A 23,283-nucleotide genomic window follows, 5' to 3' on the forward strand; every position below is an offset into this window, starting at 1 on the left:
TACTCATGACTGTATACGGCTGTGTCAAGATATGCCAATGGCCGTGCTACAGTGGTAACACCGGTTCCCGTCAGATCACCGAAGTTAAGCGCTGTCAGGGTCGGCTAGCATTCGGACGGGCCACCGTCCGGCTCTGTCGAGTGTTGTCGGCAAGTGGGGTGCCCTGAGCCCTCCTGAGGCCAATCGACGAGCTAGTTGATTGAGGAGTAGTGACACCGGTCACAAAAACTGACAACAGCTGGGGTAGTGGCGTGCTGATCACATGCCCCTCCATATCTGCATCTCGTGACACCTAAGAGCTGAGAATGACATGATGTCCTTCAAGGCCTGTTTGGATGATGTTTGTTTGTTGTTTTGTGTGAAGATATAGTTCAGAGTGGTAGCTAGTGAACACACCCAAAACACACGGAGGAAGAATGAGATACGAGGCACAGTCCACTGACTGTCGGTCCTCAAAGCAGCACCTCGGTACTCAGATACTGAGTTATTCAAAGGTCCACCAAAAACCTTTGATAATAAACATGAAACTAGCTTTACAAAGAAGCTAAAGACTATCTGCTGAAAAAGGAAATTTACAGTGTGAAAGAATACCTATTAAATTTATTTAGTATGTATTGTTCTTTGTAATCAGTGGTGTCAGAGGGTGTAATCAAAATGATTTCTTCTTATAAAATAAGTTACAGTGGATGTTCCCTGTTTTTGACATGTTCTACATCAAGCCTACATTTGTTGATGATGTAATCCTACAAGGTCAAATTGTAGATCCAGAAGACACAGTCAGGTATCAGCGCAACTTCTTTCACGTACACACTGTCAGTCAGTATGTAAATGATGAAAGCTGCATCGCTCTGTAGCAGATAGGACGGTCAGCGACACGCGTTAATGTTGTTCCCATTAAGTGTTGTTAGCGGGCTTGACAGGATACGTAAAGGATGTGAACAGCACTGAATGTTGCTGTGAAGGACACTGAGACACCACATACTCATGTTGTGATGAAGCAGGCTGGGATATTTTTACTTCCCATCTTGTGTTGCTATCTGTCTCCTTAAATCCGTTTTTCATTTTTACCTAATTACCGTTAGCATACATGAGTGTAATCTGCACTTTCATGAAAGAGAAAGGCTGGCCCTCAGTTTTAAAAATATAGCACAAGATCTAATTTTGTGCTTATTTTCATGTTTGTTATTGACTTTCTAATTCATTTTGGCTATTCCTAGTTACTATCTTTCATTATAGGGAGAAATCAGTAATTGTTTCGTAACTTAAATTCTATTGCTGACATATAAACAAATAAAAATTCTGTACCAATTATAAACATTTGGAAGACAAAATGCTAGTAATCTTGAAGTATCCATTTGGCTGTATTCAAAAACATGTTAGCAAAGCCAGCCCATAATTAATTCCAAAGTAATTAACAGTTTTGTCCAAAGTATTGTTTGTGTACTTATATTTGTTAATTTCATGATTTAAACAAATAATTCAGCCTAACTCTTGCAGTGGAAGAAACTGCTAAAAAGAACCAATGTTTCGATGTATTCAGTTAATTTAATGAGTTAAGTTTTAATTGTAATTTCTGTAAACTAAAATTTGAACAATGTGTAGTTTCATCCCCTATTATAGTGAGAATATTTAAGGTCCCAAATTTTAGTCCTGAGACAGTCAGTCCACAGCCAAATTTCAAACGAGGAACCTGTGTTGGTTAGAACAACAACAATGCTTCAACTTAACTGTGAAATAAGTGTTACACAGTTAGACCGTGCGTTAAGACGATGACAGTGTCTGCTCCATACGCACCCTCCTATTCTTCAAGAACACGTGAATTATGTGGTTAGGTTTTTACTGCTCATAGATATTCAACAGTAAACTATTGTAGCATTATGTGGATGTTTGCCTGCAATATATTAATGAGCCTTATCGAAGGTTAAACAATAGTGCACTGACCGTATAGCTGTGTATTATTGGGGGGTTGTAAACAGTAAAAGTAAAAGACTGGAAACACAACTGTGCATCTGTTGGCTACATCATTTACAGTAGACAGTAGTTGCACATCCACCCCCTATTTTTCAGCCAGTATGTCGACACCATGGACGACCAATGTAGGGAGAAAGCAGGGAACGTCGTCATTTAGTGAGCGAGATAGATATGATGACACAATGGCGTGTCACTGACATCCTGCATTCCCAAGATTTACCTCTCATGCAACAGCATCGCAGTGCAGTTTTTCAGCAGAACAGGGCTTGCCCACACACTGCACATGACTCCATGAAGTTTCTGCAACATGTTGAGACACTCCTATGCCAGCAAGATCCCAAGATCTGCCCCTGATAGAACATGTATGGGATGAGCTTGTCTGTCAACTCTATCCCAGAGCAAGTATTCACAATATCGCAGACTAGGTACAATAGTTGTGGGACAGCTTACCTCAGCAGAGGCTGCTATGGCTTTGTGACAGCCTTTCCAACCAAAACAATGAATGCATCCAAGCCAAAGAGGGTGCAACATCATACTGATAGATGCTCTAGCACTGAAAAGTTCTTTGTAAATCTGACTCAAGTTTGTAATCAGTTAAATAAAATTACATACCTTCTAAAGCCATGAAGCCACATTTCATGTCCTACTCCCCTTTTGGATGCTTCAAATTTGTTTTATCAGGCAGTGGAAACCATTGTGACAAGGTAAGATATGATTCTCCAGCAAATTTCTTTCACCAGAAGCGCCATTACAGCACACTTCATGTGCACATTTCTTGTTGTATTGTTTAGAAGTAATTGGAGGGAAAACCAGTGACAACTGAAGTCTACAACAGGTCGAGAGCCATTTCCTGATCACATAACAATTGCAGCAACAACTCGCAGTAGACAGGAAATGTGTTTTCGAAGTCCAAGGTTGGCACACATTTTCATTTGTCACAATAGTTATTCACACTGTCAGTTCAACCTTTGTGAACATTGCTTCACTGACACCATTTTGTGTCACTATGTCTCTAAGGTTGATGGTCTGCAAAATGTATTCCTCAACAATCTTTTTCTTCTCTTCGGTGTTCATTCATTGACTGAAAGAATTCTGAAGTGACTTTATTAAATACTTTCACATAAAACTGAGAGAATAGCTTCTCACATTTATGTATGTTTGTCAAGATTGTCACTCATGATGATAGTCAGCTGACTATTAGTTCTTACTTCTTTGATTCAGAAGATCAGTAAACGACTGTATTTGTATAGTTCAACTATAGACAGCTGCCGCGGAATTGTACAGTTAAGTTAGGTATTACTCAATAACTGAGTGCCTGATTAATATAGAATTTCATAAGATGGGTACTTGGACCCAATAGTTGCTGACATGGAACATTAGACAGTGTCTGTACTTATTGATTGCTGGCAAAGGACTCAGTCACAGACAACATAGTGATTGTGTGCCTTGAATGCTCGCTACCTACTGACTGACTTAGAACTCTGCATACTGTATGATACCCCTGCACACAATATTTCTTCAAATGAAATGTTTCTCAATAAATTATTTATACCATTATTGTCAGCAGCCTGTAAATATACACTGAATAATGAAGTTTTGAAAAATTACAGAATGGATAAGAGTTTGGAGATTTCATACTTATGTTCTATATGTATTATATGTGGAATATAGACCAAAAAAGAGGAAAAAATGATGATCATGTTAGGAGTTGTATTATTGCAAATGGAACTAGATTTCGCATCTTCATTGATCTCATCTCCCTTGACGTTTCAGAAATCTTTCTTCTTCTTCTCCTTTTTGTTCTTCCAGGAACTAGCTGATTTGCTTGTCCCAGCCACAGACAAAGTGTTGACAGTGTTTTCTTCATCTCCTTTACCATCCAGTCTGTATGATAAAAAAACTTTTGGCATTCTTCTTTCTTGCATTCTGTTTCAGTGCTAGAGCCATCTTTCTTTAGTTTCATTGATTCCATCATATATTTCCAAAATATTCAGTCCTGTCTGCACATAATCATTTTTAAATGTATCTAGTCTCATGCAGCCTTTCATAGATCTCCAGAATCTCATTTCTGGTTCCAATATCTAAGGGTTTTATCACTCATCACTCATGCCTCTTAGCCATACAGCTAAACTACCTCAGCCAACCAGCACTTTATAAAACTTCATTCTTTTCTCTTATCTTGAGCTCTTAGATAATGTACTTTGGACTATTCCACCTATGACTTGGTACTTACTCAGTCCACAGTCAATATCAGTATCAGCACTTTAAGTTACATTATGACCAAGATAATGGAAGTGAGACACTCACTCAACAGGTCTGTTATTGTATTACAGCAAAATTGTAATCATCTGTGTTAAATGAGGATATCCAAAATACATGTTTTTACCAGAAACTCTTTTTAGCATCAATTTTCTGATTGGTTTAATGCATCCCAACACTCTCCTGTGTCAACCTCTTCACCTTAGAAAAGCATTTTCACCCATTATCCTCCATTACACATTCCTCGATATTATAATTCCAGTCTCTGTCTTCACCTGCGGTTTTTATCCACTACAGCTTCCTCAAGTACCACTGAAGCCATTCCTGGATGTCTTAACACACACCCTACCAATCTGTCCATTCTTCTTATCAATATTTTCCACATGTTTCTCTTCCTACCAAATCTGTGGAAAACTTTCTCATTTCTTATCAGTCCACTTAATTTTCATCCTCTTTCTACACTCCCAGTTATTGTATTTACAAAATATGTTTCATTTCACATTTGGAAGCCAACCACATATTTTATACACTGCTTGATGAAAACAGACAACTTATTTATAAAATACACTCAAAATACACTACAGTTTGCATCAATTTCTTTCAGTTCATTTTTGGGAAAATATCATTCAATTTTTTCTGTTTCTGATTTTTATCCATTTTTACACAGTGACTATCAGCTTTAGGAGAGTCAGACTGTTGGTTTGGGCAATCAAATTGCTGCATACTCTAAGAACAGATCAATGCATTTCAGTACTTTGGTGCACATGATAGTGGATTCCTTGATGCCTCATCTTAACTCTCCTCCAGTTGCAAAACTTGAGTCAAAAACATAACACTGTACTCAAAACAAAAGTTTTAGTTCTAATTATAGCAGAATATCTCAGGTTTCATAGTTTTATTTTTCAAAAATTGCCTTACTCTGTATGGATAGTTCATAATGATAATTAAATGGACACCCTAGCTGCAAACAGGCGTTGATGTACTTCATTGGGGACATGTTGAAAATGTGTGCCCCGACCGGGACTCGAACCCGGGATCTCCTGCTTTCGTGGCAGATGCTCTATCCATCTGAGCCACCACGGGCACGGAGGATACTGCGTCTGCAGGGACTTATCCCTTGCACACTCCCTGCAGACGCACTATCCTCCGTGCCCGTGGTGGCTCAGATGGATAGAGCATCTGCCATGAAAGCAGGAGATCCCGGGTTCGAGTCCCGGTCGGGGCACACATTTTCAACATGTCCCCAATGAAGTATATCAACGCCTGTTTGCAGCTGGGGTGTCCATTTAATTATCATTTCATTTCTAGCAAAGCTGCATGGTCATCCACAGTAACTGTTCTTTCGGGAACAGATACTACCGTCATATATAGATAGTTCATAAACCACATAATCTGCACCGTCATGGAGATTTTTCTGTATTCTGCTGTTCCACTTTATTCAACCAATATATTTATCAGCTGCAAAGTATGGCAACAGGAAGGGATCAACTCAGCTGAAAATTAATTGCACCATTCTTAAACAGGAATAAAATGTGAATAAATGCAAAGAAAAGAGAAAAAGACTGAGGAGTGTTAATGGATGAGATGGCCAACAGAACATTTTTGAAAGGTCTATGAAAAAATAAAATGAAAATTTAAGGAGATAAAGAACAGAAAGGAAACATACAGAATTAATACATAATGTAAACAGGGAATAGAGGAAGCAAGACAATACCGATACCGTGTACTTGAGCTCACTGCCCAGTGCATTTTCTGCACATCACTTCCTTGACAAGGGTTAAGGACAAATTAATGTGTTCTGGTAGTAAAACATTCAACAAGCTCCCATCTCAACATAAAGTAAGAAATTGGGATCCCCTATGACTTCATCAGCAAATTAGAATTGTACCCCATTAGCCACTGTTCCTACAAATCATCTGAAAATGTAGACTCAGGGATTGAAAAGTTCTGTTAGCTACAGGGCAAGTAGCAATGTTTGTTGTAAAGCTGTGAGAGAAGTACAAGGCTGCACAAAAATATGGTCCACCACAAACACATTACCACACCAAATATGCCACAGTAAAACCATTGGCATTCAAAACAGCTTCCAGTCACCTCAAAATGGGTAAATACAGGTCCTGCACGATTTTCAAGGTAAAATGGAAATGAGCGTTAGGCATCATTGACCGGGAGACCCATCACAGGGCAGGTCCAGCCGCCTCGGTACAGGTCTTGTTACAGTTGAAGCCACACTTGGCGACCTGCATGCCGGATGGGGACGAAATGATGATGAAGACAACATGACACCCAGTCCCCGATCAGAGAAAAACCACAACCCAGCCGGGAATCGAAACCGGGCCTGTAGGATGGCAATCTGTCATGCTGACCACTCTGCTATTGGGGCAGATGTTTTCTGAGGTACTCTTATACCATTCTACCTGGAAAATAGTGGCAAGCTCAGGTAACAGTGATGGAGATGTAAAGCACACACCTGTCTCTCCAAAGTAGACGATTAAGGCTCAGTAATATTTAGATGTGGTGACTTTGGTGGCCAGCAGAGATGTGTTGTTTCATCCTTATGGTCACAAAACCAGCCCTGAATGATGCAGGCCATGTGAACAGGAACCCTGTTATCATGGAACACAGAATCACCATTGGAGAAAAAACATTGTATCACGAGATGTACTTGATCAGCCAAAATGATCACACAGGTTCGGCAGTAATGTAAGCTTACAGAGTAACACCATGTAGGCAGAGATACACCTTCAACCCATTACATGCAGTCTCCCATCCTTCATCAAAGACACCAACCACTTTCTCGAACGCCTGGAATCCTTACCCAATCTGCTACCCCCGGAAACCACCCTTGTAACCATTGATGCCACTTCCTTATACACAAATATTCCGCACATCCAGGGCCTCACTGCGATGGAGCATTTCCTTTCATGCCGATCACCTGCCACCCTACCTAAAACCTTTTTCCTCATCACCTTAGCCAGCTTCATCCTGACCCACAACTTCTTCACTTTTGAAGGCCAGACATATCAACAATTAAAGGGAACAGCCATGGGTACCAGGTTGGCCCCCTCGTACGCCAACCTATTCATGGGTCGCCTAGAGGAAGCCTTCTTGGTTACCCAGGCCTGCCAACCCTAAGTTTGGTACAGATTTATTGATGACATCTTCATGATCTGGACTCACAGTGAAGAAGAACTCCAGAATTTCCTCTCCAACCTCAACTCCTTTGGTTCCATCAGATTCACCTGGTCTTACTCCAAATCCCATGCCACTTTCCTTGACGTTGACCTCCACCTGTCCAATGGCCAGCTTCACACGTCCGTCCACATCAAACCCACCAACAAGCAACAGTACCTCCATTATGACAGCTGCCACCCATTCCACATCAAACGGTCCCTTCCCTACAGCCTAGGTCTTTGTGGCAAACGGATCTGCTCCAGTCCGGAATCCCTGAAGCATTACACCAACAACCTGACAACAGCTTTCGTGCCCCACTTGTGACAGGACACTTTCCGGGACTGGATCTGACTCTGAATGTGGCTCTCCAGCAGGGATACGACTTCCTCAAATCCTGCCCTGAAATGAGATCTATCCTTCATGAAATCCTCCCCACTCCACCAAGAGTGTCTTTCCGCCATCCACCTAACCTTCGTAACCTGTTAGTTCATCCCTATGAAATCCCCAAACCACCTTCCCTACCCTCTGGCTCCTATCCTTGTAACCGCCCCCGGTGTAAAACCTGTCCCATGCATCCTCCCACCACCACCTACTCCAGTCCTGTAACCTGGAAGGTGTACACGATCAAAGGCAGAGCCACGTGTGAAAGCACCCACGTGATTTACCAACTGACCTGCCTACACTGTGATGCATTCTATGTGGGAATGACCAGCAACAAACTGTCCATTCGCATGAATGGACACAGGCAGACTGTGTTTGTTGGTAATGAGGATCACCCTGTGGCTAAACATGCCTTGGTGCATGGCCAGCACATCTTGGCACAGTGTTACACCGTCCGGGTTATCTGGATACTTCCCACCAACACCAACCTATCCGAACCCCGGAGATGGGAACTTGCTCTTCAATATATCCTCTCTTCCCGTTACCCACCAGGCCTCAATCTCTGCTAATTTCAAGTTGCCGCCACTCATACCTCACCTGTCATTCAACATCATCTTTGCCTCTTCACTTCTGCCTCGACTGACATCTCTGCCCAAACTCTTTGTCTTTAAATATGTCTGCTTGTGAGATGTCTGCTTGTGTCTGTATATGTGTGGATGGATATGTGTGTGTGTGTGCGAGTGTATACCCGTCCTTTTTTCCCCCTAAGGTAAGTCTTTCCGCTCCCGGGATTGGAATGACTCCTTACCTTCTCCCCTAAAACCCACATCCTTTCGTCTTTCCCTCTCCTTCCCTCTTTCCTGATGAGGCAACAGTTTGTTGTGAAATCTTGAATTTTGTGGGTGTGTTTGTGTTTGTTTGTGTGTCTATCGACCTGCCAGCGCTTTCGTTCGGTAAGTCACATCATCTTTGTTTTTAGATATATTTTTCCCACGTGGAATGTTTCCCTCTATTATATTGATATCAGAATTATCTATTTGAATATATTAGCAATGAAACCAACAAGTAGCACAGTCAAAATTGCAATAGAAGGAACCTGGATTTAAAAAATGCCAAATTGGTCAATGTTACGGGACCTAAACTTAGAAAATGGTTTGGGCTTACTATCCTTATGGGAATTGTATTAAAAAAAAAACAAGGATCAATGATTATTGGTCAACGAATCCATTGACAGACACACCAGTATTTAGCAAAATGATGTCCTGCAAGCAATTCAGACAAATACTATCATTTTTACATTTTCCCAACAACAACAATAAACTGGATAATGCCAACAAGCTTTTCAAAGTGCAGTTGATTATTTTTCCAAAAAGTTTAAAGAAAGTTTTAATCTAAGTTAAAACATCTCAGATGAAGGAATGATTCCATGCCATGGATGATTAAATTTTCAAGTTTACAAACCATCAAAAATTATGAAATATGGCATACTCATTCGGATGCTGTGTGTTTCGAGTACAGGATACATTTTCTCATTCAAGATATATTCTGGTGCTGGACAGCCTTTAGCAAAACCACTGATGAAACTATTGATACCTTCTTATGGAAAGTGGCATCACCTCTACATGGATAATTATCATAACAGTGTAGTACTTGCAGAGAAGTTACTTGAAAAAAAAATTGAGTTTGTGGAATGATACGGAAAAATAGAGGATTTCTGGAAAAATTAAAGCATGCAAAATCAATGTGTTTTCAGCTTGTCATCAATGGAGAGGTGAAGTACTTGCAGAGGTATGGAGAGCTTCAAAAACTAGAACGATGTGAATGATCTCTACAGTACATAATGCCCCTTTGACTGACACTTAGAGAAAATGTAGGAAAATCAATTACACAAGAAAAAAACCTGGAAGTTTATTAGACTACAACAAATACATGAAAGGAGTGGATCGAGCAGACCAATATTTGAGTTATTGCTCTATAAACAGAAAAACCATAAAATGGTCAAAAAAAGTTTGCATGTACCTCCTAAATTGTGGATTATTTAATCCATTCTGTACATGTCAATATTTCAATACAGGACTCAAGAGTCTCCAGTTTCACAATTTTTTATTGAAAGTGTCTGATTCATGGATAAAAGACCATGTACCTGCTTCTGAGCAAAACTTGGAGGTTGCCTCTACACCACGTACATCTCCTCATGATCTTAATATAATAGAGGGAAACATTCCATGTGGGAAAAATATATCTAAAAACAAAGATGATGTGACTTACCAAATGAAAGTGCTGGCAGGTCGATAGACACACAAACAAACACAAACATACACACATAATTCAAGCTTTCGCAACAAACTGTTGCCTCATCAGGAAAGAGGGAAGGAGAGGGAAAGACGAAAGGATGTGGGTTTTAAGGGAGAGGGTAAGGAGTAATTCCAATCCCGGGAGCGGAAAGACTTACCTTGTGCAAGTCTTGTGGAGTTGTGTTACATCTTGGAAACTGTTTTGCTAGATATCATATGAAAGAGAAATACAAGTACCAAGTACAATGCAAATAAACAAATATATGAATCAAACAAATTTTGTATTTATTTATGTATGTATATCTTCAAAATTTCATGAAATTAGGGGAACAGGACTGAGAACTTATGAGAACTAATGATGAGACTAGTAAAACTTAACAATTTATAATCTCCTGATAATGTCAAGAACGGCCGACAACAAGCCAAGTAATCTGAATTAGCACTGCTGGTGCCAAGCAAATACATTTGTATGAGACATGCAGATGGCAAAGTGTTAATAATAAACATTAATCTTAAACCTTACTATTCCAGAACACATACAGCTTGAAAGCCTTACCTGCCAGTATCTGGGAGAAACAAGTGAGAATATAACACAACGTTAAACATTTTTCCATTGCCAACATATGTAATGATGAACTGACAAGTAACAAGTGAAGTGGGTAACTTGTACACTCTGTTGCAGAGTGGTAGACGCCTAAATTGCTGTTTACATGTTTACACTTGACCTCATTACAATTCAGGAGAATGCACAGCCAAGAGACCAGAGGGTCGGCCTCATTGCAGGAGGTTGGGGGGTGTTCATAAGAGGGCACTTTCCTCTACTGATATACTATAAATAGGATCAGTATTTATAGATGTAGAAAATATTCTCTGTAAATAATACAACTTTAATCAAGTAAATATTAAGCAACTGATAGCAGATGAACAGCAGCTTTCTACAAAGTAGGACCTATAATAGTTTGTTGCTAGTACAATACTATACAAATTAAGTTTCTGGTATGTCTTTGTCTTATTTTAACATATACCTCAACTCATTTCACATCCATGAAGGTTATTCTTCTTTATGGTATTTATGAAGGATGATCACTTAATCGATGAATGAATTTCAGACATGTAATGTGTTGCAACATAAAGGTTTCTGAAAATTGACTTTCTGAATTATAAGTATTATTGCAGTTTTTCTTTGATGCATAGAGCCTAGGAGCTTTTTTAAATGTCAAATGTATAAAATATGATTACAGTGGCTGTCCTTTCCTTTTGGACTGAATCAGTGGAATTTTTGGAGATTCTCATTAATTCCTACTGTACTTGTTTCCTTGCAGGTATAAATGAACCTAGGAAATCTGTCACAGGCAAAGAGCTACCAAATGCCAGATCTCTGAGGCAGCACTTACTGCCAGTTGGTGACTTTGATGATGAGACTAATACGATGATGGTGATGGCATTTGGTGGTTTAATAACCCATGATGGGGCTCTCAGTGGAGACTGGCTTGGAGAGAGTAAGTGATATATCATTACCTTATCTGCATATCTAATTGCTTTGAGTGAATGGAGTTTCTAGTTCATCATCCAGTCAACACAAAGCTCAGCAGAGATTCAATGGGTTTGGAAAACAAGACTGAGTGTGGAAGTTTTGAAAGAATACCTGGTCTCTCAACAAAATTAATAAAGGAGGCTGCAAAACTGAAATTAGGATTGCTGTATGAGAATTTGAATCTTACTCCTCCTGGACAGTGGATGTTTAATTTCTCTACTCTAGGTAACAGAAATATGTTGCAGAAGTGGTTCAGCAACAAATGAATTATTATGCAGTTTCCTAAACATTACTCAGAATATCCTCCAGTCTATAGCTACCAATTAATGAAAATTTACTACACTTTCCAGTCACATTAAGATGACAACCCATCAGAAGCCTGAATAACAACCTTCAGTAGTATGGACTGCTGTGAGATGTGTAGCAAGACCTGACAACTTATTTATTTTCAACTCTTTCAGTTATTTATCTATGCTAGGGATGCTATGTCATCCATAAGGGACATTGTCTGATGGTCAAACGATGGTATGTTTGTTCGATTCTCCTGTTTGAACAATTTCATAAACGCAAAAATTATAACTTCAGCTTTAGTTTTGCTATCTTCTGCTGCCGCACCAGACTGGTCAACAAGCGACTGGATGGAAACCTTAGACCCATTCAGTGATTTTACAGAGGACCAGAATTTTCTCTGGTTCTTGGCCAGATCTTTTGCTAAGGTATGACAGTGCTAGTAGCTGTATGCTTCTCACATAGATCTTTTCACAAATGCACAAATCTCTTCTAACCTTTGCTAGCCATCATTTGTGTGTTTCTTTTTTAAACCAAGAGTGCAGCAGCTTTTGCTTCTTCATCATTTTCCAAACTTTGTTGTTAAACCACAGTGGGTCTTTTTGTCTTTAATGCATGTACTATGTACATATTTGCCCAGAGCACAATTTACAAACTGTTTCAACTTCATGCCAATTTGCTGCATGCCACTTCCATTCTGCTGCAACTTAAATGGCAAGCAGAACACATTATGAAATGAATAGTGTACCACTAATTGCTCCCCAATCCCTGAGACCTCACAGAATTAATAATATGCTAAACTGGACTGTGTGTCCAAGTTTATTTTGGTGCAAATCAAATGTGGCCCAGGCACAGTGAGTCACCTGAAAACATTGGGAGAATGCTGAAACCAAATTGTGTGATTCCTTCAAAGTTTTATGGACTTCCAAATATTCATAAGAAAGCTGTTCCAATGCTATCAATAACGAGTAATATTGGCTCTCCAAATTACTCTTAGCTTAATTATTAAGGCCTCCAGTAGGAAAATGTGCAAATCAGACACAAAACTCTGCAGATTTCATTGACAAACTTAACCATAGCACTACCAGGGCAATTTCCACAAAGTGCATTACTAGTGACAGGGAAAGGGAGGGGGGGTTACTTTATGCCCACATTGAAAAAAGTTTTGAAAAAATGTTATTTGTTGTTGACTTATATTAACAACATACTTCTTACAGAGGTATTGCTGTGGAAGCAGGGTCCAGATCCTGATATCATTTAGCACATTCTTAGCAATATCAACACATTTTGAACAACATGTACTACCAAGCTGGGGGTACTTTATGACCACCACAATTAATTTAAAAATGGAAATTTCATTTATTATTGTTCACTTTTGCTCACAACATACTTTTTAAAGATATATTGATGTACAGGTAAACTTTTGAATCTGAAAATACTGAATAGAATATTCACTATAAAAAGAAAAATCTACTACTAACACTTTTTAAGGCTAAGTTTCAACTGAAAAAATTAAAATAATTATAAACTGTGTTCCCAAAGGTGGTGTGTTCCCTGACAAGTTGAAACTGGCTGTAGTTAAACCAATACACAAAAAGGGGGAAATAAAGCAAGTACAGAACTACAGACCCATTGCCCTAATCTCAAATTTCAGCAAACTGATGGAGAAAATAATATTAAAAATGTCCTGGAACATCACAACAATGATGACATATTAAGTTATTTTCAGAATGGTTTCAGATCTCAAAGTACTACCTCAGCAGCAGTACAATTTGTCCATAATGTAGTGGAAAATATAAATGAAAGATCACAAGCAGCAGGAGTCCTCCTGGACCTCTCAAGGTCTTTGATAGAGTACATCATGACATTCTCTTACCAAAAATTGTGAAGAGTGGTGTCACTGGAAAACTCATGCAACTGCTAGAAATATATTTAAAGGGTAGACAGTAGTGCACTTAGATTACATACTCTAATGGAGATATACTAGAGATGAGAAAGCCAAGTATAAGAAATATACATTTTGGTGTTCCTAAGGGCTCCATTTTAGGTCCAGTCCTAATCATATGCTATGTAAATAATTTCCCAAGCTCTCTTGGCAACAAGAAATTGATCACTATGCATGCAGATGATACATCTGGTGTCTGCTATGCAGACAGTGAGCCCAGCCTAATTGAAGAGTTATATAACTTTATTGAAAAGGCAAGAGCTCACTTTAAAAGAGGCAAACTAAAATTAAACATAGAAAAAAATAATACTATTCATTTTAAACCAAGTTGTCCAAAGAGACAAAATACTGTGATTGATGAAATTCTACCTAAAACCAGTACAGATTGTATATTCTTGGGTTTAGGCATAGATGATTGACTTTCATGGAAGCAGCAAGTTAATTATGTCTGTAAAATAATAATAATAATAATAATAATAATATCACCCAGTCTATATGCATTAAGAAGATTATCACCATGTCTTAATTCTGAAACCCTAAGGACTGTAGATTATGTATTAGTGTAGCCTTTCTTGTCTTATGAAGTAGTACTGTGGGGTGGGACATGCCAAACTAACATGAAAAAGGTTTTCATACTGCAGGAGCGAGCCTTGAGGATCATAGCAAAAGTAAAACCACAAACTTCTTGCAAACCCCTATTCATTAGACACAATATTCTCACAGTTTATGCCATTTATATACTATAAACTATAATGCTAGTGAAAGAAGACACTAAGATCACAAAAAGAAACATGGTTATTTACAACTATGAAACAAAGCATAGAAAAGATTCTCACATGGTTAACGGAAGATTAACAGAAGATTACCAGTGGAAAGCTCCAATGTCAAAGGAGCAGTTTTTAATAAATTGTTACCAAATGAAATTAAGATATCAACAGGGGAGACTTTCAAAAAGTGAGTCAAGCAGTGGCTTATTCAAAAATGCACTTAATACCTGAATTTATCATGAATTTTAATGTAATAAGAAATAATGTAAACTAAAAAGATTGTAATTGTAAAAACTTTATACTTAGTTGAAAACACACGTGTGTGTAAAATTATGTGTTATGAGCAATAAATCGAAATACATTGCCAGAAAAAAAAATAGTCCCCCTTTCTAGAGGTTTCAGATTCACTCAAGATTTATTGTTGCAACTGTGCATGCAGAGTACAGGAAATTATTACATTTACAGTTCAATATCACAAGTGTTTCTGAGGTACCAGGTATTGAACCATGCTGAAACACTGATGTTAGTACGTGGTGTAGCCTCTATGGGTGACAATACAGGCTTTGAGTCTGGCATCCAGTCAATCGTACAATTGGCAAATACTGTCTTGGGATACACTGAGCTGAGCCTGCTCGACTACTTCACACAGTTCTGTGTTGGTCAACAAGTCACACAAGTCATTTCTCGTCCCGTCATATCTCATAAGTTCTGAATTGGAAGCAATTCCAGAGAGCATTCTGGTCAGCAGAGTTGCTGCACGTCTCGCAGAGCACCTCAAATTTTGCAGGGAGTTTGTGGGTGAGCATTATCCTGTCGGATTGACAGATCATTGTCCTTTTGCAAGAATGGTGAAAGAACAAACCTAACAACATTCTGTATGTACTGAGGGCTGGATAGTGTTCCCTTCAGAACCACCAAAGCTGAATGAGAGTTGTAGCTTATCACACAAAAGACCGTAAGGCCTGGGATGGGGGCAGTGTGTCTTAGATGAATGCACTCTGTGAGGTAGTGCACACCAGGTCTATGTGGTAAACACAAGTGACCATCACTAGTGTGCAGGCAGAATCTGCTTTCATTCCTGCAGGCTGCAGTGCCCCATTCCATCTCCCCAGTGGTCCTCTGACAGCATCAGTTGACCCATGCTGTGGCGTGAGTAGATGACAGGCTAGGGGCATGAGTGATTGTAGTCCCACTGCTATTAACTGGTTTGTAAAAGTTCACGTTCACATATCTGAGTTCACAAGCCCTCTTACCTGTGCTGTGGAAGCTGTACAATCTGCCACTGCTGCCCTTACAATACGATGATCCTGGTGCATGTCTATGCTATGTGGACGTCCAGAAACTTATCTAAGGGTGTGAGAATGTTCAAGAGTTCGCAGATACCAGCATTGTTGCACATTTGATGCAGCACATACAACTTGCGTAGCTGTTCTCTAGAAGGACCATCCCAACACTTGGGAGACCAAAATTTGACCCCTTTTTGAACTCACTCAGTTGGCTGTAGGAAGCACAAGTGCATCTCCATGTCATGGTTGCTTGCTTTTTCACAAATTTGCACCACACTGAAACTCCTGGCTGTGAGCATTCCCTGTTAAAGGACAGACACAGATGTTACTCTGGTAGCCATGCTACTATGCTTTCTGTTGGTGGACAATGTTGAAACCATTATCAGTAAATCCACTATGCTCCAGGTGGCATATGCCATGATCAGAACAAAATTGATGTCATCTTTCCAGGAGTACAATTTTTTTGTGGCAGTGTGTAAAGTAACTGATTAGATTACAATATTTTCAAAAAATGAGCCCAAAGTACCGATCCACACCTTGATATTGCAAGGGTTAAATCACTGATTTAATATTCAACTTGGATTTGATGTCTTTGTTCATGAAGGTTTCCCTGTCAGGGCCCTTACTTGGCAAAAGTTTTGGTAAAGAGGTCTCAGCTTTATTTAGACATGTTATGATCTTGACATACTTTATATTTAGTAATGAATTTTTGAACAGACTGATGGTGTCACCTTGGGTAGTCACCTGTCACCCTTGGAGCCCAATTTGTTTATGCAGTACTCTGAGGAAAAGACGCTGGAAATGGCTAGTCTGTAGTCTACAGTAGTTCGAGACTTTGTTGATGACACATTCATAGTGTGGCCCCTTAGTGAAGATAAAAACAAGAAGAGTGACAAGAATTCCATCCATTGAACCCCATCCATTGACAAATCCACTTCACAATGGAAATCAAATAGGAGGGATAGGAGGGTTACCTTCTATTTTTTATGTTTTGGTTCATCCCAAAGATTATAGTACTTTGGTATATGTGGTATATCAGAACCAAATGCATACAGATTTATCTTTATTTTCAAACAGCTGCCACTGTACTTCCCAGACAATGAGTGTTCTCAGAACTTTAATACACAGAGCACATTTCATTGCTGATGAGAGAAATCTGCAAAAGGAACTTCTACACTTAAAAACAGCTTTTGAAGGTAATGGATATTCTACACAGCAGGTACGGAAGAGGACAAAGAAAAGTTTTAATTCATTTTTTCCTACTGTGTGTGGGAAGCTATCAACAAAAATATGACAGATTCTAATCAAGTGTAAAATAAGTGTTTGTTTTACCTCTATTGAAGACAGCAGCATTCTTGGCTTCCACTAAAGATGATTTAATGCTACTGACTGCTTGGGTTTAAAAGATCCCCTGAGAGTGTGGTCTTTCATATGTCAGGTAGATGGTTCATACAGTCCTTGAAAAGTGCATGGAACATTTTAGGTACACCTGCCTCAGACAGCCCAATACCCCCAGCTTTGGCAGAGCACTACATTGTCACTTGTCACTCTATGCTGTACAAAAATGTTGAACTCCTTGTATCAACTTCATCTTTTTGGGACACGGTGGTGAAAGAAGCAGTTGAAATTCATTTGATGAATAATTTTAAATATATACCAGTTTCAGCTTCAAATCCAGAATTTAATTTAATAAACTTTCAAAGACTTCGCTACAGTGCAACTCAGAATTATACATTGACTTCCCAATATAGATCAACCACATAACCACAGATGCAACTCATGCATCTTTGCTGTCAGTCAACACCTCTGATGCTTGTATATCTGTGGCCACATGCAGAGTGAAATGGTCCGTGGGTTTAAAGGGATGGGGCAAGTGTAGGGCCAGTCTTTCAGTCTGCTCTGAAGATGGCGAAATGGTACACAGCTGAAATATTAGAAGAAGAAGAAGAAGGATTTATGCTCCAGTATGTCTGTAATTTAATGGAGAAACTGCTGAATCATTCAGAGGTATAATGACTGCAGCAGAAAGATTTCCAAGTTTTTGAGTTTTCAAGTATTCAATTAAATAGTTATGTTTCTCCTTCTTCAGTTCTTTGGTTAACATTTATATAAATTTACATCTTTGATACAATTCAACCTTTACTGGAGTAACTTGCCATCAACAGCTCTGCTCAACCACATGTACAATTCTATACATATTACTGCTTAAAAAATTTCATATTGCAAATGCCTAAAGAAAATATTCACAAGTCATAAAAGTGGACCTTTTTACAATTATTTCCTTAACACAATTTTCAGTGAATGTCAACCACCTTGTTAGAGTAAACTTTTTACATCCAGAGTTTAACTCTTAAATAGAAGTAATTTTATACTTATAACCCTGGGTTTGGTGTGGGGCAGTGGAGGGGTGAAGTGGACTGCTGTAGTCATCTTTGGGTTGTGGACCACTGCAGATGCAGCAGGGATGGAGCCTCTCCGTCATTTCTAGGCCCCTGGTTGAAATACAATACAATACAATACAATTTTATACTTGGACCACATATCACGAAGGATCTTTTTTTTTTTACTTTAGTGGCATTAATACCAGTATTTTTGTGAAAATGAAAGGAATTTCAGTTATTTTAAATTACTGACACTAACAATAAAAAAAAATTTATGAAAACATGGCTCTGAGCACTACGTGACTTAACTTCTGAGGTCATCAGTTGCCTAGAACTTAGAACTAATTAAACCTAACTAACCTAAGGACATCACACACATCCATGCCCGAAGCAGGATTCAAACCTGTGACCGTACCGGTCGCTCGGTTCCAGACTGTAGCGCCTAGAACCGCACGGCCACTCCATTTCTGAAAAAATAATGGTTACAAATGTATTACAACTTGCAGTTTTGGTATACGAACTTGATATTTAATTTCATATAGTTCATGCTATGAAACACTCTCTTCTGTTTACAATAGTTTTTCACACATTTTTATGACCGGATATGTTCAAGAAAAAGTATCATTTTTAATAAAACAGCATTGAAATTATATTCACATTTTTGAGAAATGTCATTTTTCATCTTAATATATGAAATTTTCAGATATTTGAAATAAATATACAAGAATTTCATTAGTAAACCACATCCAAGTGCAAAAGTATTTTCTATTTATACATGTGTATATTATAAATATATCTAAAAACAAAGATGATGTGACTTACCGAACGAAAGCGCTGGCAGGTCGATAGACACACAAACAAACACAAACACACACACAAAATTCAAGCTTTCGCAACAAACTGTTGCCTCATCAGGAAAGAGGGAAGGAGAGGGAAAGACGAAAGGATGTAGGTTTTAAGGGAGAGGGTAAGGAGTCATTCCAATCCCGGGAGCGGAAAGACTTACCTTAGGGGGAAAAAGGACGGGTATACACTCGCACACACACACACATATCCATCCACACATATACAGACACAAGCAGACATATTTAAAGTTTGAAACTTTAAATATGTCTGCTTGTGTCTGTATATGTGTGGATGGATATGTGTGTGTGTGTGCGAGTGTATATTTAAAGTTTGAAACTTTAAATATGTCTGCTTGTGTCTGTATATGTGTGGATGGATATGTGTGTGTGTGTGTGCGAGTGTATACCCGTCCTTTGTCCCCTTAAGGTAAGTCTTTCCGCTCCCGGGATTGGAATGACTCCTTACCCTCTCCCTTAAAACCTACATCCTTTCGTCTTTCCCTCTCCTTCCCTCTTTCCTGATGAGGCAACAGTTTGTTGCGAAAGCTTGAATTTTGTGTGTGTGTTTGTGTTTGTTTGTGTGTCTATCGACCTGCCAGCGCTTTCGTTCGGTAAGTCACATCATCTTTGTTTTTAGATATATTTTTCCCACGTGGAATGTTTCCCTCTATTATATTGATATGTGTATATTATAATCAATATACGTGGCCTGCTAGTAATAAGCAATGAAATGCTGATCAGGTGTATTGTGTTCTTCTCAAACATGAATGTGGCATTAGCGGATCAGCTTCTATACTAAAATGAGTGTGACAGTGTAGTTCTGTTGTAGAATCGATGTGCACTTCTAAAAGATTTAAGTATGCAGTTGTAACACCCATAGTGCTGTGACATTGTGATAACTACTTTGGCTAGCATATAATTAATTTTTTTTTCCTCTAATGGACATCTTCATATCTAATATAAGGAGAGGATGGTAGCAGTCTACAGTACCATCTGTTCGACAAGTGTTCACTGATTCCAGTGACAGATGCTAACATAGTCTCCATAGTTTTCTTCTGAAGGCAGCCTACTTAGGTATAAATTGGTAGTTGCAATAAAAACTCATGCTGTAAGCTGTGCTTTGTTCATTAAATTATAAAAAAGATCAGTGTATCTTCCTGGTGACACAATGCTGCACATTTCAGGTGGACAGTACATAATGTGCTGCTCACATACTGCCACTCCCCTCCCATGTAAGGACATCAGTGTTGGCTGCTACCCAGTTAAAATACCAGAGGATGATGAGTTTTACACAGAAAAAGGAGTAAAGTGTACGAGTGTCGTGAGGACAATGAAGACCTACACAATGGGAGGATACTTGGGCCCCGCACAATCGGTACGTATGGCTCCACGTGCACAGCTTCACTTGCTATTAGATCTGGTTACTAACTGTCACTTTGTATTTCAGGTTAGCTCTGCAAGCCACTATCTAGATGCTTCTTTCATGTACGGATCTGATGAGAGGCACGCATCTAGAATAAGGGAGTTCAGTGGAGGGCGACTTACGACACGGGTCCTTGCTGGTGGCAGAAAAGTGTTGCCCCAGGTCAACGACTCAGTAGCCTCTTGTAGTGTGCCGTCTGATGAAACGTGCTTTCTTGCTGGTGAGGATGGCATCATTTCTAACTTCAGTTCTTATGTAATTACCTAAAATTCATCTGTCATAGACAGCAAGGGACTTGCAAGGGTCAACTGAACTGACAGACATCTATAGTTAGGTAGTTTAATGTTCCACAGGTCATTTTGTATGATAACTCATAATGGTGTGGAATGAGTAATTTTACTTTCACATTTAAAATTAATAAATGTGGCCACAAACTGAATATATAGGACACAAAGATGTGAGTTAGTAGTTCCTAATGACTGCTTTTTATGCATCACAATAACAGGAATTCTTCTACAGAACAGAAGGACTTTTCAAGGAGAAACCTTTTCAATTTGATCTCAAATATTACTTTGGTGTCTCTCAGACTTTTTATGCCACTGATTAGGTGGTAAAAAGTTTTTGTTGTAGCATTGTGCACCCCTTTTTGTGCTAAAGACAACATAATGTGGATTAATGAATGTCTTTTTTTTTATATTGTAATTATGTACGTCATTGTTCCTTTTGAACTGTAGTGGATTATTTACAACAAACTTCATGAGACAATAAATATACTGGGAAGTAGCAGTTAGAATGCCCAACTCCTTAAACAGATGTCTACAAGATGATTGTGGATGAGCACCAGAGCCCATTTTTGAGCAACGAAGACTTTCTTTCTTAAAGATAAATTACCCAGAACATTACAGAACAAAAATATGCAAACTATGTCATCTTACTAATTTGTCTCTCCCCAAGATTTGTAGTGCTTCTAAGTGCAAGTGTAGCTGATATATATGTTGTTTCACAAGTTCCAATATGTGCCTTTTCCGGTTTAAATTTTGATCAATATGAACACCTAAGAATTTTTAAGTTTCCACGCTATTTATTGTTTCCTCACCATGTGTTACACTTATCGTTGATGCAGTACCCCTGTAAAATTGAGGGTGAGACCACCTACAGAAAATCAGTCAATGTTACTTTTAAGAACATTGTTTAGCATTTGTTTTGTTTCTGTATGTATGCTTGGACTGAATACAATACTAGCATCATCTGCAAAAAGAACTAATTCTCCTCATTGTATATTAGATAGAAGATTGGTTACATATATGGGGAACAATAGTGAACCTAAGACTGAACCTTGGAGACCCCCATACATGGTTTCTCCCTAGTCAGAATTACATTCCCAGACTATATTGTTTGAATTACTAAGTATAACTTTTGCTTAGATATGATATTACCCATTGGTTGGCTATACCTTCAGTCCCATAAAACTTCAATTTATTTAAAAGAATATTTTGATTCACACTTAAAGGCCTTTGACAGGTCACATAAATTACCAGCTGGTGTTGTCTTATTATGTAATTATTGTAAAATTTGGTGAGTGAACATGTAAACAGCATTCTCTTTAAAGCAGCTCTTCTGAAAACCAAACTGTGATTTGCTGAGGATATAAAAATCAACATATATAAAAATATGACAAGAGTAACAGAGTGTAGATGTATTAAACCTGGTGATGTTAGAGGAGTTAAGTTAGGAAATAAGATGCTGACAGTATTAGGTGAGTTTCATTATTTGGGCAGCGAGGTAACTGACAACAGTAGACATAAAGAGGACATAAAATACAAACTGGCAACAGTAAGAAAACTTTTTATGAAAAAGAGAAGTATTTGAATATCAAATATGAATTAAAGTGTTGAGCAGTCTTGTCTCCAACTGTTTGTCTCATAGGTGTACATACAAATGAAACATGAATGATGTACAGTACAGATAAGAGTAGATGAGAAGTTTTTGCAACATGTCATTACAGAAGGATTCTGAAGGTCAGATGACTACATTGGGCAACACAGGTAGAGGCACTAGATCAAACTGGACTAAAAAGGGTTTCATGATACAAGTTGACTAAAAGAAACACAGGCTGATAATGACACTTCCTTAGGCATCAAGGTGTAGTTAACAGGTAATAAAGTGAGACTTGAATGCAGTGAACAGGTTAAAATGGTTGTATATTCCAATAATTATGCAGAGATGAAGAGATTCGCACATGAAAAATTAACAGGGAAAGCTGCGTTAGACAGGTCTGTGGTGTGTAGTACCAGTAAGACAATCTGCCCTAAGTTGACAGTAGGTAGTGTTAACTTTTTTGGTGATTATCAGGATATTTAGTTTCAAAAAGATAAACTGAAAAGATTCATGTTGACAGTCATGAAAGTTACTGTATTAATATATCTAAAAACAAAGATGATGTGACTTACCAAATGAAAGTGCTGGCAGGTCGACAGACACACAAACAAACACAAACATACACACAAAATTCAAGCTTTCGCAACAAACTGTTGCCTCATCAGGAAAGAGGGAAGGAGAGGGAAAGACGAAAGGATGTGGGTTTTAAGGGAGAGGGTAAGGAGTCATTCCAATCCCGGGAGCGGAAAGACTTACCTTAGGGGGAAAAAAGGACGGGTATACACTCGCACACACACACACACACACACACACACACACACACACACACACACACACACACACACACACATATCCAT

The 23,283-nt window shown here is 38.7% G+C and overlaps 1 protein-coding gene and 2 non-coding genes across 3 annotated transcripts in view; 2 read left to right on the forward strand and 1 right to left on the reverse strand.

Moving 5' to 3' along the window:
- The window catches only part of LOC126210309 (peroxidase-like), a 126,571-nt gene that overhangs the window by 49,409 nt on the left and 53,879 nt on the right, over window positions 1-23,283 (forward strand). The window contains exons 5-7 of the mRNA XM_049939505.1: window positions 11,402-11,578; window positions 20,310-20,500; window positions 20,573-20,768. Coding sequence (XP_049795462.1) covers window positions 11,402-11,578; window positions 20,310-20,500; window positions 20,573-20,768 — 564 coding nt within the window. The remainder of the gene's footprint in view (window positions 1-11,401; window positions 11,579-20,309; window positions 20,501-20,572; window positions 20,769-23,283) is intronic.
- Trnas-cga (transfer RNA serine (anticodon CGA)) lies at window positions 5,240-5,314 on the reverse strand. Its single transcript has one exon. It is a non-coding gene; the product is annotated as a tRNA-Ser (tRNA).
- Trnas-uga (transfer RNA serine (anticodon UGA)) lies at window positions 5,381-5,455 on the forward strand. Its single transcript has one exon. It is a non-coding gene; the product is annotated as a tRNA-Ser (tRNA).

The sequence above is a fragment of the Schistocerca nitens genome, chromosome 10, assembly GCF_023898315.1.
Source record: "Schistocerca nitens isolate TAMUIC-IGC-003100 chromosome 10, iqSchNite1.1, whole genome shotgun sequence".
NCBI lineage: Eukaryota > Metazoa > Arthropoda > Insecta > Orthoptera > Acrididae > Schistocerca > Schistocerca nitens.